Here is a 15,928-nt window from a genome sequence, read left to right as displayed (position 1 = left end):
TATATTATCAGATCATGGGACTGAAATTGCCCACTGCCAGAAACAGAGCGCACCGACCCTGTTTCAGTTGTTTTTACCGGCGCGGTGGATGTGATGGGTTCTTGAGCGAAATTCTGCTCTTGGTTTTTATTCAGCTGCCCGGAAGTCAGTCAAAATGGGGGCGGAAGTGCAGCAGTGAGTGAAAGTTCGCACACTTGAGGCGTCTGCCGCTGTTAGTCATGAGCGTAGCGCTGATGACGTCATTGCGCTGGCACGTCACCATGTCGCTCCCCTTCACTTAAAGGGGAGAGCCGCTGCCATTCTTTAAGTTAAGTCCACTGGGCCACCAGGGAGGGTTTTGGCCAGCTCAGCGGCCTGGCACTCAAGAGGGGATGCCAGGCTGCCTGTTGGCAGCCCGGCCGAACCCGGAGGCATATTGTCGGCCCGACATGGCAGTCGGCCGACACAAAAAAAGATGACGGCCTTGGCAGTAGGTTCTTGCCTTTAATAGCAGTTGCGCCACCATTTTAGAAGCACTGCAAACACAGTGCACCGGCAGAAAAAGCTACCGGTCGCACCGAGCAGCGGGAGCAAGATTTTCTCAGCAGTATTTCAAGATCGGGGGGGGGGAACAGCAGTGGTGATGATGCACTTAGGATGGATCGGCAGCAGTGGAGCGGTGAGGGGGAGCGGGTCACCGCTGGGATACAGCAGGAACGGAATTTTCAAAATGGCGGCCATGCCATGAAAAAATCGGCAGCCATTGCACTCCGTAGCGTGGCTGCCAATTTCCGGCAGTAACGGGCCTTAAGGGAAGGGGCAATTTCGGCCCCCATGTGTTCTAGATTAAGTTGTGAATGATGGAGAAGGATAATGTTATGAGACTCCACTGTAAGTGTAGACAATAAGACAATAATATAGCCCTGACCTGCATCTATCACGAGAGATGCTCACAAAATTCTCCCGAGATACCACGGGGCAGATTTTCTGTCTTTACCGTCTTCTCGTTGAGAATCTCCCAGGCGGAGCGCAGGCAGGAAAGGGGAGGATCGCATGTTCCTTACTGATCCATTCATTTCAATAGAAGGAAACTCAGACGGGTTCTGTTACTGGCGTGCAATCCTCCCGCCCAGATTCTTCCCGCTGCGCTCTGCCCAGGCAATGCTCAATGCTCAACAACATTTCGGCCCATGTATCACATGGTAACCTAAACAGCGGAGCTAGAGTCAGTCTTCAAGTGGCATTTTGTAGCCATTTCTCTCAATGCTGCTTAGGAATCTCATGGGCCACATATATAAAGTTGAATCTATATTTCCATTAATTGTGTATGGCTCAAGCTGTGGATACTAACAGATCGTGAATATATTTAAGGTGGAGATAGACAGATTTTTGAGCGATAAGGGAATAATGGGTTAAGGGGAGCGGGACCAGGGAAGTGGAGCTGAGTTCATGATTAGATCAGCCATGATCTTATTGAATGGCGGAGCAGGCTCGAGGGGCCAGTTGGCCTACTCCTGCTCCTATTTCTTATGTTCTTATCTTATTTTTCTGATTGAGGATTTATGCTTCATTGATGCAGCATCACTAAGACCAACCCTTGTCCGTTTCAAACAGGATAAATCAACAAACGAGAAACGGAAGCACAAATAGGACCGAATTGCTGGGGCTTTATGGGCCAGAGTGGCAGAAGTTGGCACCACCTCTGGCTCGTGAGTTGTCACTTGGTCCCCTTGTTTTAAAGAATATACAATTCGTAAGCTTTCCTGGGCCTCTCTAGTGTGGCAATTAGGTGTGATGTTGATTTATTGTTGCTCAAAATCCCCGTTTGCACCAAATTTTCACAAGAGTATGGTAAAATGTACCCACTTACAGCTGTGGAAACTATGTGTGCGGTTACTGGAATAACTGAATGCCATTGAGGTATTTGACAGATCGTAAAATGTATAAGCAGAAAAAAAGCTGCAAAACTCGTCACAGAAATAATTACTTTAACAGGCGTCGGCCTCCCCATCTCAGGACCTGTTCTTCTCCCCTCCACCCCTCTTCATTTTGTTCTGCCTCGCTTGTCGTCCAACTTCCAGTTCTGGCCTCATCAACCTTGGCTGATTTTTCCCCCCCATTCGGTTAAAAGTGTTGCACGCGGCACTTGCTTGGCTCAAGCTGAAGGGGTGTGGGATCTTGGCCTGCCTGTGCTCTTTGCTTCATCCCTGGCTGCCCAACTACCTCTTTGTGTCTAACTATTGGTGTCCTGGCCAATATCTATCCCTCAATCAATACAACAAAAACAGATTATCTGCTCATTATCGCATTGCTGTTTGTGGGAGCTTGCTGTGCACAAACTGGCTGCTGCGTTTCCTACATTACAAGTTGCTGCAATATATTTAAAGTCTTTTTAAATTGATGCAATATATTTGAATGTGTTTTTAAGTTGATGCAATGTGTTTTAATGTGTTGGGAGCTGGCTGTATGTTTCACTTTGCAGCCTCAGCTCGCATTGTGTCCCTGGTTACCGTGACAACCCAATCTTTTTGGCGCAGATCAAGGCTCCAACCCCAAAACTAAAGGACAGGGTAGGCCACGCCAAAATGAAGAAATCCAACGGGGAAACTTAGAACTTTTTTTTGGCGTACTTGGGCACCAAAAACAAGGGCGTAAGTCTTCAAGTACACAAAAAAAAAGCTTTGGGGAAAATTGAACTCATAATATTAGCCTAGCCCCACTTGTCGCACTTCACACTCACAATCTGTGCTTCTAGTATACTCTCCATAGGCTGGTCTTTTTTCTGTACGCCTTTCTTTTTTGCATGTTTCCACTACACTCCAAAAGTATTTCATTGGCTGTAAAGCGCTTTGAGATGCCCGGTGGTGGTGAAAGGAGTCATATAAATGCAAGTCCAAATTCCTTCCCTCCCTCCCTCCCTTCTTTCCTTATCCAGCCCCCATCTTATTCCTTCCCTTCCAGCAGCAAAATGGATTTTCAGAGCAATTTGATTGGCTTCGTGGTTCTCTGTTTGCTTATTGGCAGATTGTTCTGACTGCTCATCTGTGCTTGGCATTTCCTCATTGCTAGCGTTCTGGCCACTTTGCTCGCTTTTGATTTTTACCTTCCCTACTGTCAATTAGCAGCACGCTCACCTCGCAGCCGGGTGATTGTGGATTCAAACCCCACTTCAGGAGGGTGTGCTACATTATCACAATTGTCACCATTGTGTTGAGATGCTGAACTTGGGCTCCCATTTGTCTGCTCAGGTGGACGTAAAAGACCTCCCACTTTAAATATGCAAAGAGCAGGGAGTTTTCTGGGTGTCCTGGCCAACATTCTTCCCTCAACCAATATCCCCAGAAACAAATTAATTTGTAATTTGCTGTTTGGTTATTTTATCAATTATCTCCCCCTCCCTTCTAACTTTAAAAAAAAATCTTTTTTGATCTCTTCTTCTAATGCCATGCCCATCATGTTAGTCTCCCTGGTAAATACTGAGGCAAAGTAATCATTTAATATTTCTGCCATTTCACTGTCACTACCCGAGAGTTTCCCGTTTATATATATTAGTGGCCCTATCACTATCCTGTAGAATACATGCACGAGTGGGAAACATGCAAAAAAGAAAGGCTACAGAAAAAAGACCAGCCTATGGAGAGTATACTAGAAGCACAGATTGTGAGTGTGAAGTGCGACAAGTGGGGCTAGGCTAATATTATGGGCTCAATTTTCCCCAAAGCTTTTTTTTTGGCGTACTTGAAGACTTACACCCTTGTTTTTGGTGCCCAAGTACGCCAAAAAAAACCTTCTAAGTCTCCCCGTTGGATTTCTTCATTTTGGCGTGACCTACCCTGTCCTTTAGTTTTGGGGTTGGAGCCTTGATCTGCGCCAAAAAGATCGGGTGGTCACGGTAACCAGGGACACAATGCGAGCCGAGGCTGCAAAGTGAAACATACAGCCAGCTCCCAACACATTGGGCCCAAGTTTCCACATGATTTGCGCCTGATTTTTAGGAGCAACTGGTGGAGATCGGACTATCTTAGAAATCGCAATTCTCCACATTTTTTTTTCTGCAGTTCTAGTCAGTTAGAACAGTTTCACTTTGAAACAGAATTTTTTCTTCAAAAGGGGGCGTGTCCGGCCACTGACGCCTGATTTCAAAGTTTCCACAGTGAAAACGTACTCCAAACTAACTTAGAATGGAGCCAGTGAAGATTTTAGTAGAACTGAAAAAACCTTGTCTACACATTAAAAAATCAGGCGCAGGTTACAAATTAGGCGTCCAGGTGGGGGGGAAGTGGGGGGAAGGGAAGTCATTAAATTCTATAATAAATCCTTATTTATACTTATACAAATATTATACAAATAAATCCAACCTGAATAAAAATTTATAAGCAAAGAAAAGATTAAATAAACCATCTTCCTACCTGTGTGAAAGTGCTTCAGCCAGGGAGAATTCTGCAGGAAGTCTCACAAGTTGAGGCAGCCGTTCGTTCCCGACGGCAGGGGGGGAGGAGGAAGCCGCTCCCGACGGCAGGCGGTGGGGGGGGGGGGGGGGGGGGGGAGGGAGGGAGTGCGGGGCCGACCGACCGCAGCGGGGGGGGGGGGGGGGGGGGGGGGAGGAGGAAGCCGTTCCAGACGGCGGGCGGGCGGGAGGGAGGGAGTGTGGGCCCGACCGACTGACCGACCGACCAAACGCAGCAGGGGGGGAAGAAGCCATTCCCGACGGCGGGCGGGGGGGGGGGGGAAGGAGACAGTGAGAAGGCTGCAGGAAGCCTCACAAGTTGAGCAGCCATTCCCGACGGCAGGGGGGGGGAGGCCATCGGGAAACGGCTGCCTCAACTTCTGAGGCTTCCTGCAGCCTTCTCACTGCTGCAAGAAGCCCCAGTGCTAATCATGGAAGGGCAATGTGCTTTTATTAAAAAATGTTCAAAAATTAAACAGCTACAAAGAACTACAAAAATGGCCGAGTGCCAATGTTTCCTTCGCACTGCGCGTGCGCAAATGCTCCAACGCGCACGCGCAGGGTTGCCGGCAGGAAAAAAACTAATTTAAATGGTACCCGCCCCCTCCCACTTACAAAATCGGCGCAAGTGGTAGGCTCCGCCCCCCTGGGCACCGCGCCAGGCAGACATGGAGCTGCAGGGCGCTCCAGAATTGCGCGTTTTTTTTCCGGCGCCGTTTTCGGCGCGAAAAACGGGCGCCCAGCTCGGAGGGGCACCCGTTTTTTATCGTGTGGAAACTTGGGCCCATTAAAACACATTGCATCAACTTAAAAACACATTCAAACATATTGCATCAATTTAAAAAGACATTAAATATATTGCAGCAACTTACCACCAATTATTAAAGCCGATGTGGATCCCCGCGCCTATCCCTGGCTGAAGGGCCTCCCAGTCTGCTTGCCTAGCACCCCCTGGGCCCCGAGTGCCTTGCCGGTCGCGGTCATGTTCCCCCGCCCCTAGCCCTGGCTGAAGGGCTTGCCGGTCTGTGCCCCCGCCCAACCCTGGCCCCGAGTGCCTTGCCGGTCTCACTGCCCCCCCCCACCCCACCAGCCCAGAGTGCCTTGCCAGTCCTGCCCCTAGCCCAGGACGAATGGCCTCCCGGTCCGCTCCCCCGCACCTATCCCAGGCCGAACGGCGAATGGCCTCCTCCCTCCTGGTCCCCGCACCTAACGACACCCGAAAGACTTCTCCCTCCATCTCTCTCTTACTTTTCCTGCTGTTGCTGTCCGGGCATCTGCTGCACTTAACTGCGCCGATTTCTTTAACTCTCCAGAAGGTTTTTCTGCAGAGGTCACATAGGCCGGCCTAAGAAGAACTGGAGTAACTCTCAGCTGGCCAAACTTGCCTAACTGGCCAGAATTGGCACGGGTGGCAGGTTACACCGACTTTGGCTGAAAAAACTTACCTAAAAAAATTGTAACTAACTGAGTTACGCTGGTGCAAATTGATCGGGGAAGCTGTAGTTTTTTTAAACTTAGGCCAAAAAAAGCAGCCTGCTCAAAAAAAAGGCGCAAATCACTGGGGAAAACTGAGCCCTATAATAGCAATGCTTGAATTGTTAGTAAAGTACATCTTTGAAATAAACGCTGAAGATGGTACTGGTTCTTCACCTAGGCATGATGGGATACTTGACCAACGGTATCTTTAGAGATGGCTAGCTCATTTAGAAGCTTGAGAAAATAAAGAGTTATTTAGAAGCTTGGGAAAATCACTCATTGTTATGTTCAGAACAAGAAGATAGGGAGAATGAAGGCCAAATAGGAGTTGCCATGGAAATGGGAGGCCCAAGGCTAGGAGGAGTTAAGATAAGGGGAGACACCTGCTGGACCTGAATAACTCCATTGATTAACTGGGTTGTGAAACTCGTCATGTGATATAAATGCTGGAACAGTGTGTACTCCTTTATGACTGTCGCAAAAAACCCAAGTTACAGTAACTTGTGTCCTATAAATGAATGCTGCAAACTCTATTGTTGACTATGGCATCTCAAGCAACTGAGGGTCACTCCCTTGCATATGCTCGATTAAACTCTTTACTTGCTGTACTTAGTAGACTCGAGAGTGGTTATTTACCACAACAAATGGTGGACATAAAGAAGCATGAAAATTAATATTGTAACATAATTATATTATGTAGTATAAAGGATAAGTTGACGAGCACTATATATATATAACTGTTATACTATCAGGTTCTAATATCTCTCGCTACTTAAACCTTCCTGTTGCAATTCATAAAAGTCTCAGCTCTTCCAACACACTTCCACACAAATGCTACTCCAGATTTGAAATGATGAATGATACTAAGCAATAAGTAAATAAATTCTTAGCATACCTACAAAGTTCACATTCACTGAGGCAGAAACCGTTTGAATATTATTGGAAGCCAGGCATTTGTACTGCCCTGCCAACCACGCAAAGGCTGTGCTCACTTCAAGGGCTCGTCCCCTGGCCAACACTTTGTATTCAAGTCCTGGGACCGTTTGAATGGGTTGATTCCTGAAATACCAGCTAATGGTCATTTTGAGTTTAGCAGTCACTGGACAGCCTAGGAAATAAGTTTGGTGGAATAGTTTGAGACCAAAAACATATGTAGTGCATACAATAACAATATAATGGTATTCCTCAAAAAGCAAACTACCATATTAAACTAACAATATATAAAGATTCTTTTAATGAGGAAATGTAAATCTGCATTAACAATTACATATTATAGCAATATTATTTCATGAAAGTTAAGGCAATGAAATTGTGAACTACAAATGATTAAGGTAGATGTACTCTTAAAAAATACATTGGTAAGGAAAGGTTAGACTGCAGGATTAGTTAATATCTAATGTGTATTTGATCCATAAATCCTCAATAAATGCAATGAAAAATACAATTTTTCCTTTCTAACTCAGGCCTCTTGAGCATCAACCGTGTTTGGCCCCAGCATTCACAGCCGCGCCTTTAGCTGTCTAGGCCTCAAGTTCCAGAATTCTGCCTCTCCTGCACCCTCTCCTCCTTTAAGACTCTCCTTAAAACTGACTTCTTCGACCAAGCTTTTTATCCCAATCATTGTTAAATTAAAAGAAAGTTTCAGTCTGTTTTGTTCAAATTGGGTGATCTGTTTGGAGCCAGAGATAGACAGACAGATCTCCCCGTAAAGGCCACATTTCAGGGGCTGTGTTCGGTCTAGTTTACGCTGCTGTTCCGTGTTGCCGAAGCAACTGTTTTCTATTTTTCATCCATTGAGAATCAATAGTTAAACCTGTAACTATTATATATATCATATATAATTTTTTTATTAATTCACAGGATTGGGCGTCGCGGGCAAGGCCAGCCATTTATTGTCCATTCCTAATTGACCTTGAGAAGGTGGTGGTGAGCCGCCTTCTCGAACCGCTGCAGTCCGTGTGGTGAAGGTACTCCCACAGGGCTCAAAATTGGCCCACCTGTTTTTTCGGCACACTCACCAGAGATGCGCCGACTTTGTGGGCTGAAAACGGCGCTGAAAAGATGTCTCCAAATTCTGGCCGCTCTGTGGCCTCTCCCATGGCTTAGCGTGGCGTGGTCTGTCGATTAGGGGGCGGAGCTTGGGCCCTGCGTGAAAAATAGTGCCGACAGCTCTCTGCATGCGCACTGGAGGTTTCGCGCATGCGCAGTAGCTCCTGCCCCCAGCCTCTATGTACGTCCTGCTGCCCCTATTCCAGGCAGAGTGGCCTCACAACGCGCACCGGACTAGAACTACGTTTGCTGGAATAGTCAGAGAGAGTCAGTCAGAGAGAGAGTCAGCGAGAGAGTCAGTCAGAGAGTCAGAGAGAGAGTCAGAGAGTCAGAGAGAGAGTCAGAGAGAGAGAATCAGTCAGAGAGTGTCAATCAGAGAGTCAGTCGGAGAGTGTCAATCAGAGAGTTAGAGAGAGAGTCAGTCAGAGAGTCAGTCAGAGAGTCAGAGAGAGAGTCAGAGAGAGAGTCAGAGAGAGAGTCAGTCAGAGAGTCAGTCAGAGAGTCAGAGAGAGAGTCAGTCAGAGAGTCAGTCAGAGAGTCAGTCAGAGAGTCAGAGAGAGAGTCAGAGAGAGAGTCAGAGAGAGAGTCAGTCAGAGAGTCAGTCAGAGAGTCAGTCAGAGAGTCAGTCAGAGAGTCAGTCAGAGAGTCAGTCAGAGAGTGTCGATCAGAGAGTCAGAGAGAGAGTCAGTCAGAGAGCGAGTTAGAGAGAGAGAGTCAGAGAGTGAGTCAGTCAGAGAGAGTCAGTCAGAGAGAGTGTCAGTCAGAGAGTTAGAGAGAGAGAGAGAGAGAGAGAGAGAGTCAGAGAGAGAGAGAGTCAGAGAGAGAGAGAGAGAGTCAGTGAAATACCCAGTGGAAGTAGAGGTTCCATGTCTCCTTTGGCAGGTTGGCAGTTTATCTTAGAAGTCATTTTCTGCTTGGATGTCGGCGGCCTGTGCTCTCCCCGTCGTCCCGCACCTATCCCCAGCCGAGTGGCCTCCCGCACCGGCCGGCCCGCTGACTTCCCAGGCCGAGTTTTGATAGGAAGGTAGAACTTAGTTTTATTTTTTATTTCTTCTTGAATGTTATTATGCTTCTTGAATGTTGTTGTGCTTTGTTTAGTGCTTTGCAAGGTCCTCTCCACTTCCCTTCCCGCCCCTATCTCTGGCTACCTGCGCTGATTTCTTAACTCTCCGCAAGGGTTTTCTGTGTGGCCACAAGTGGCTACATATGCTGGCCTAAGTTAGTTTGGAGCAACTATTAGCTGTCCATAGTGACCTAAATGTAAAAAAACGGCCATAGGTGGCTGGTAATGCCCCCTTTTGAAAAAAAAAATGAAACTAAAAAAAATCCTAATGAACTCACTTACACTGGCGCAAATTGAATGTGCAAAATGGGGATTTTTAAGATACTCCAGAAAATTCAAGTTGCTCCAAAAAAATCAGAGCAACTCCTGGCCAATTTTGAGCCCACAGTGCTGTTAGGGAGGGAGTTCCCATGCACCTGCTGCCCTTGTCTTTCTAGGTGATAGAGGTCACGGGCTTGGGAGATGCTTCCAAAATTCTACACTATTTCTGTTCATTAATTCAGTTACTGTTTAATACATCTGTCTGGCAGTATTTAGCTTGAGCCAAGGTCTAGTAAAGTTTTAATTCCAATTCCTTCTGAAGTTGAGAAAAATAATACGATGATGCAGCAAATAGCATTCTCTCGTCGACACCTGTGCTTGCCACAAGTTACCCAGATTTTAAGCAGGTAAATGCACACTTGAGTCTTTAGGCAGTGAGGGGTCACCATTAGGTGTAGTGCGAGACGTTGAACCTGAGGAAAGTATCGAGAGTAAAACTGAAAGTGTAACGGTGTGGTTCTTTTCAAACTTGCTGAAATCAAACAGTAGAGTTTTGCAATGGCCAGTTCCAGATTGCCAGCCGAAGAGAGGGGCAAGTTTTTGGGATGGAATCATTTTTCCAACAGTCTGACAACACCTGGAAACAACATCTTAATATAATACTTATTATGACTATAAGCACTCTAGTAATGACTCCATGAGGCAAGGTATTGTACTTGAACTGTGGTGACCTTAGTCCATTTATTACAGCTCCTGAGTGAGGGTACAGCGTGGTGAGCTCCCTTTTGTACCTGGTTACCTGTCGTGTTCAGGTGACCCCTAGGTCTCCACCAGTTGCACCCTCTGGTGGTACAAGCATAGTATATACAGTGTGAAGGTACATCCAGTAGTCTATATAACTGTATATTGAGTGTACAGGGAGTATATGTATGTTATACATACACAATAATACTGATCAAGATTGTTAATTGGTGGATGAGCCAATTAAATGTAGCCCTATTGCAGTTTCCAAATACCGAAATGACCTGAACTGATATCAGCTGTGAGCCAGGGGCAAAGCTTTTGCCCACAGAAAAAATATTTCACTGAAACCAGAGGACAGCAGCATGGCCTTTGCTCCTAATATGATATCACTAAAGTTTCCAAGGGGAAATGGAACAAAGGGATGTTGGGACACTCAAGATGGGGACTCCCAAGTCCACACCAAAGAAAAGAATTGGAATAAGAATAGAGGCAGACTGTTGTGCCCAGGACTAAAGGGGAAATGACCTATATCTTCCGATTGTAATGCTAACTGTAACCCAGTCATCTTAATGGGTTAACATCTGTGTTATGATCAGAAGACCTCACCCACTGTGCTGAAGGAGGTTCCTTATTGAGACAATTACCAATGCTTGTCAATTGGAAATGGGCAACTGTCGTCGGTATAAGACCAGACAACTGGCGGTACTGGAGAATCCTAGTTTGGAGCTTTTCTCCTGTCATTAGTAAAATAACTTAACGCTTGAATTTGATATGCGACCCGTACTAGAGGGGTCACAGGATGGTGGGTTCCGCAGAGGTTTCGATCAACAGTTGATGACACAGCAACAATCCTACAGTGCTGTTTGTTTCTCCAAGGTCCTGGGTGTAATAAACTGTATTCACGTAGTTCTATGGTCAGCCCCAGTCAACCTAATGGCATAAGTGCTTCCATTCAATGCACAAGCCGTCTCCAATGTAAAGCAAAGCGCGTTAAATCGGAATGTGTAACATACGAGGTCAACACATGGCTCCTTTATCCAGAGCCAGTAACTTTTGATTACAATGACCAAATGGCTGCTGAGGGATTTGGGTTATGATCAACAGATGGCAACAAAACGCAGCTACAACCAGGCGCAAAACACACTCTGTCACGGGGAAAGCATTGAATGTATCCCAATAATGACTTTATTATCTTTATTGCTTTGGAATACAATAGCCAGACAAAGTTTGCAAAATGTTTGCAATCTGCTGCAAAGCCTTACCAATCAGAAATCCCTACACGCCAGCATCAAAGAAAAATATACCCAGATAGAATCCTACAGAAGGAGCCCATTTGGCCTATCGCGGCTGTGCGGATAAGGACAACAGAGAACCCGAGGGGCCTGCACCGGCAGGGGGTTACGGATAATGAGTTGAGGAAATCTTCGACATCAAGATGAGAAACATGGTACATTAGTCTGGCTGATCAAAAGTCACGTGAGGTGACCCATGATACCAACCTTTCAACTACGGAAACAAAACAAAGACAGAGACCGCTAGATTTTTGGACACTGAGGGAATCAAGGGATTATGGGGATGGAAACATAGAAACATAGAAAATAGGTGCAGGAGTAGGCCATTCGGCCCTTCGAGCCTGCACCACCATTCAACACGATCATGGCTGATCATTCACCTCAGTACCCCTTTCCTGCTTTCTCTCCATACCCCTTGATCCCTTTAGCCATAAGGGCCATATCTTACTCCCTCTTGAATATATCTAACGAACTGGCATCAACAACTCTCTGTGGAAGAGAATTTCACAGGTTAACAACTCTCTGAGTGAAGAAGTTTCTCCTCATCTCGGTCCTAAATAGCTTACCCCTTATCCTTAGACTGTGACTCCTGGTTCTGGACTCCTCCAACATCGGGAACATTCTTCCTGCATCTAACCTGTCCAGTCCCGTCAGAATTTTATATGTTTCTATGAGATCCCCTCTCATTCTTCTGAACTCCAGTGAATACAGGCCCAGTCGCTCCAGTCTCTCCTCATATGTCAGTCCTGCCATCCCAGGAATCAGTCCGGTGAACTTTCGCTGCACTCCCTCAATAGCAAGAACGTCCTTCCTCAGATTAGGAGACCAAAACTGACACAATATTCCAGGTGAGGGCTCACCAAGGCCTTGTATAGTTGCAGCAAGACCTCCCTGCTCCTATACTCAAATCCCCTAGCTATGAAGGCCAACATGCTATTTGCCTTCTTCACCGCCTGCTGCACCTGCATGCCAACCTTCAATGACTGATGTACCATGACACCTAAGTCTCGTTGCACCTCCACTTTTCCTAATCTGCCACCATTCAGATAATATTCTGCCTTCATGTTTTTGCCATCATAGTGGATAACTTCACATTTATCCACATTATACTGCATCTGCCATGCATTTGCCCACCCACCTAACCTGTCCAAGTCCCCATGCAGCCTCTTAGCATCCTCCTCACAGCTCACACTGCCACCTTAGTGTCATCTGCAAACTTGGAGATATTACTCTCAATTCCTTCATCTAAATCAGTCCCAGCACTGAGCCCTGCAGCACTCCACTAGTCACTGCCTGCCATTCTGAAAAGGACCCGTTTATCCCGACTCTCTGCTTCCTGTCTGTCAACCAGTTCTCTATCCACGTCAATACATTACCCCCAATACCATGTGCTTTAATTTTGCACACCAATCTCTTGTGTGGGACCTTGTCAAAAGCCTTTTGAAAGTCCAAATATACCACATCCACTGGTTCTCCCTTGTCCACTCTACTAGTTACATCCTCAAAAAATTCTAGAAGATTTGTCAAGCATGATTTCCCTTTCATAAATCTATGCTGACTTGGACCGATCCTGTCACTGCTTTTCAAAGGCGCTGCTATTTCATCTTTAATAGTTGATTCCAACATTTTCCCCACTACTGATGTCAGGCTAACCGGTCTATAATTCCCTGTTTTTTCTCTCCCTCCTTTTTTAAAAAGTGGGGTTACATTAGCTACCCTCCAGTCCATAGGAACTGATCCAGTGCTGGAAGGAGGAGTTGTGGTAGAAGATCAGCAATTATTTTATTGAATGGCAGAGCAGGCTCGAGGGGCCGAATGGCCTACTTCTGCTCCTATTCCTTATATTTACATGAAAGGTTACAGATTCTGTGATTGTGTCACTGTGGATCTCGATTTGTATCAATTTATATATTGTATTGATTTTCCTGGCCCGCTGTTGTACTGTCTCTATTCAGTCCCCTCTCTGCATGTCCAGGACCAGGTACACCTAAATTTCCTCTCTTGGTCCTCTCTTGGTCCATGCTAATGTGTGAGGGCACACCCTGGTGCAGATCTGAACCTCCAGGCTGAGCCTAGCACTTGCAAACCAGGCAGGATACTGCAGCACTGCTTCAAGTCTGAGCGGCCTGCTGCTGAGTCCTGGCCGCTGGTCTGGAGAGCAAAAAAAAAAGCTTCTAATTTACCTTGGGGCTCCTCTTCAACTGGCTGCCTATCTCCTCAGACCATCTGATGTGCTCAGCATCACAGGCACCCTAGACCCATTGCTGCAGGAAGAGGAGGTTGAGGCGGCAGACTGCGTAAAGGAAAGCACTTTCATTTATATAGCGCCCTCCACGACTACGGGACTTCGCGAAGTCTTTGTAGTCACTGTCGTCACGTAGGGAAACGCGGCAGCCAATTTGCACCCAGCAAGGTCCCACAATCAGCAACAAGCAGATAATCTGTTTTTTGGGTGATGGTGCTTGAAGGATAAATTTTGACCACGACACCAGGAGACGTTTCTTGCTTCGGATCGTGCCGTGGGATCTTGTGCGTTCATCCGAGATGGCAGACGGGGCTTCAGTCTAAAAACTCATCCAATAGATGTCACCTCCGACAGTGCAGCACTCCCTCAGAACTGCACTGAAATGTCGGCCTAGATTATGCGTACAAATCTCTGCAATGGGTACTGAATTCATGACCTTGTGACTCAGAAACGAGAATGCTCCTACCAATGATCCAAAGCTGACACGGGGGAATAGCTTCCCTGCCTCATTATCATGACATCTTTAGGCCTGTGCTTATTGCAGGTGTCGGCCCAGCTCATTCTTCCCAGGGCAATGCAAAGGGGACAGAGATTCACATATTGGGGCTATAAACTCTTTTTCCTGACCTTTAACCCAGGGAATGTATGCCCCGCAGAGGAAAAGGTCAGTAAAATTGTCCCCATTATGTTCTGTGCATAAATTTCGAGCAAAGGTAGGGTCAGTCTTAAAATCTGTGGGATCTTAATTATAATATTCAAATAATGTAGGAGTGGTGTCATGACTCCAGTTCAGTTGACTCTTTGCGTTTTGAAGTGGTCTAGCAAGCCACTCAGTTGTATGGAGCTGTACCATGGGCAATGAATGTCAGCTTTGCTACTAACATTCACACCCCGAGAATGAAGAAGAAAGCTGCGGACTGCAGGAAGATATCAATCAACTAGTCAGTTGGGCAGAACAGTGGCAAATTTAATTCGGAGAAATGTGAGGTATTGCATTTGGGGAGGGCTAACAAGGAAAGGGAATACACATTAAATGGTAGGACACTGAGAAGAGCAACAAAGCGACCTTGGAGTACATGTCCACAGATCCCTGAAAGTAGCAGGACAGGTGGATAAGGTGGTTAAGAAGGCATACGGAATGCTTGCCTTTATTAGCCGAGGCATAGATTATAAGAGCAGGTGGGTTATGCTTGAACTGTATAAAACACTGGTTAGACCACAGCTGGAATAATGCATGCAGTTTAGGTCACCACATTACAGAAAGAACGTGATTGCACTGGAGAGGGTGTGGAGGAGATTTACGAGGATGTTGCCTGGACTAGAGAATCTTAGCTATGAGGACAGATTGGATAGGCTGGATTTGTTTTCCTTGGAACAGAGGAGGCTGAGGAGAGACCTAATTGTGGTGTATAAAATTATGAGCGTCCTAGATATAGTGGATAGAAAGGGCATAGTTCCCTTAGCAGAGGGGTCAACAACCAGGGGGCATAAATTTTAAGTAATTCGTAGAAGGTTTGGAGGGGATTTGAGGGGAAATCTTTTCACGCAGAGAGTTGTAGGGATCTGGAACTCACTGCCTGAAAGGGTGGTAGAGGCAGAAACCCTCACCACATTTAAAAAGTACTTGGATGTGCACGTGAAGTGCTATAACCTGCAGGGTTATGGACCTAGACCTGAAAAGTGGGATTAGGCTGGATAACCTCTTGTTGGCTGGTGCGGACACGATGGGCCAAAACGGCCTCCTTCTGTGCTGTACAAACTTCTGCGATTCTATCTATGATTCTAATGAATAATTAAAACTGGGCAGTACCCTCAAACCTGCCTCTGCAAACAGACATAGATCTTCCAAGCGTACTGCAATGCTAACCTATCGGATTGGTGTTGCAAAGTTGCAAACTGGGCCTCTTCCCTCATAACACCTCCACCCAGGAGCTGTCGAACAGTGGCTGTTCCTGGGCTGCTCCAGCACCTTCAGATGCGTGCCTGCATATTGGATTTATTTTCCCTTGATTTTTGCTCACTACTGCGAGCTCTCTCCCCAGCTCTCTCTCCCTTTTAAAGATTGGCAACAACTGGGTTAAATATGCCCTTCGAGCCTTTCCAAAGCGTACCGGGATTTTTGTCGCCCAGTTCTGTCACCTCCCTTCAATTGTCCCCCTCCCTTTAGATCTCAGCAACACATTATCCGATCCCACCATTAGGCTACCTCCCTCAATGCATGCAGACCTGCCAATGGAACTTTTAATATTATGCAACTAGGCTGACCACGGAGAACTGAGTGCTATTAGCTCATGACATTCCTGGCACGATTTGCATTCATTTTTAAGTATTTAGAACTAATTTACACCTAAGTCAGCCCCAGTATTACAAAT

The 15,928-nt window shown here is 46.3% G+C and overlaps 1 protein-coding gene across 1 annotated transcript in view; it reads right to left on the bottom strand.

Annotated features, from left to right (window-relative positions):
- LOC139227970 (ADAMTS-like protein 3) overlaps positions 1-15,928 on the bottom strand; it is a 61,752-nt gene that overhangs the window by 32,291 nt on the left and 13,533 nt on the right. Inside the window, exons 5-6 of the mRNA XM_070859129.1 lie at positions 13,353-13,462; positions 11,519-11,525 (exon numbers count right to left, since the gene is read on the bottom strand). Of these exons, the coding sequence (XP_070715230.1) occupies positions 11,519-11,525; positions 13,353-13,462 (117 nt within the window). The remainder of the gene's footprint in view (positions 1-11,518; positions 11,526-13,352; positions 13,463-15,928) is intronic.

This window comes from Pristiophorus japonicus, chromosome 17, assembly GCF_044704955.1.
Source record: "Pristiophorus japonicus isolate sPriJap1 chromosome 17, sPriJap1.hap1, whole genome shotgun sequence".
In the NCBI taxonomy this organism is placed as follows: domain Eukaryota; kingdom Metazoa; phylum Chordata; class Chondrichthyes; family Pristiophoridae; genus Pristiophorus; species Pristiophorus japonicus.
This window is presented reverse-complemented; position numbering and strand designations above follow the sequence as displayed.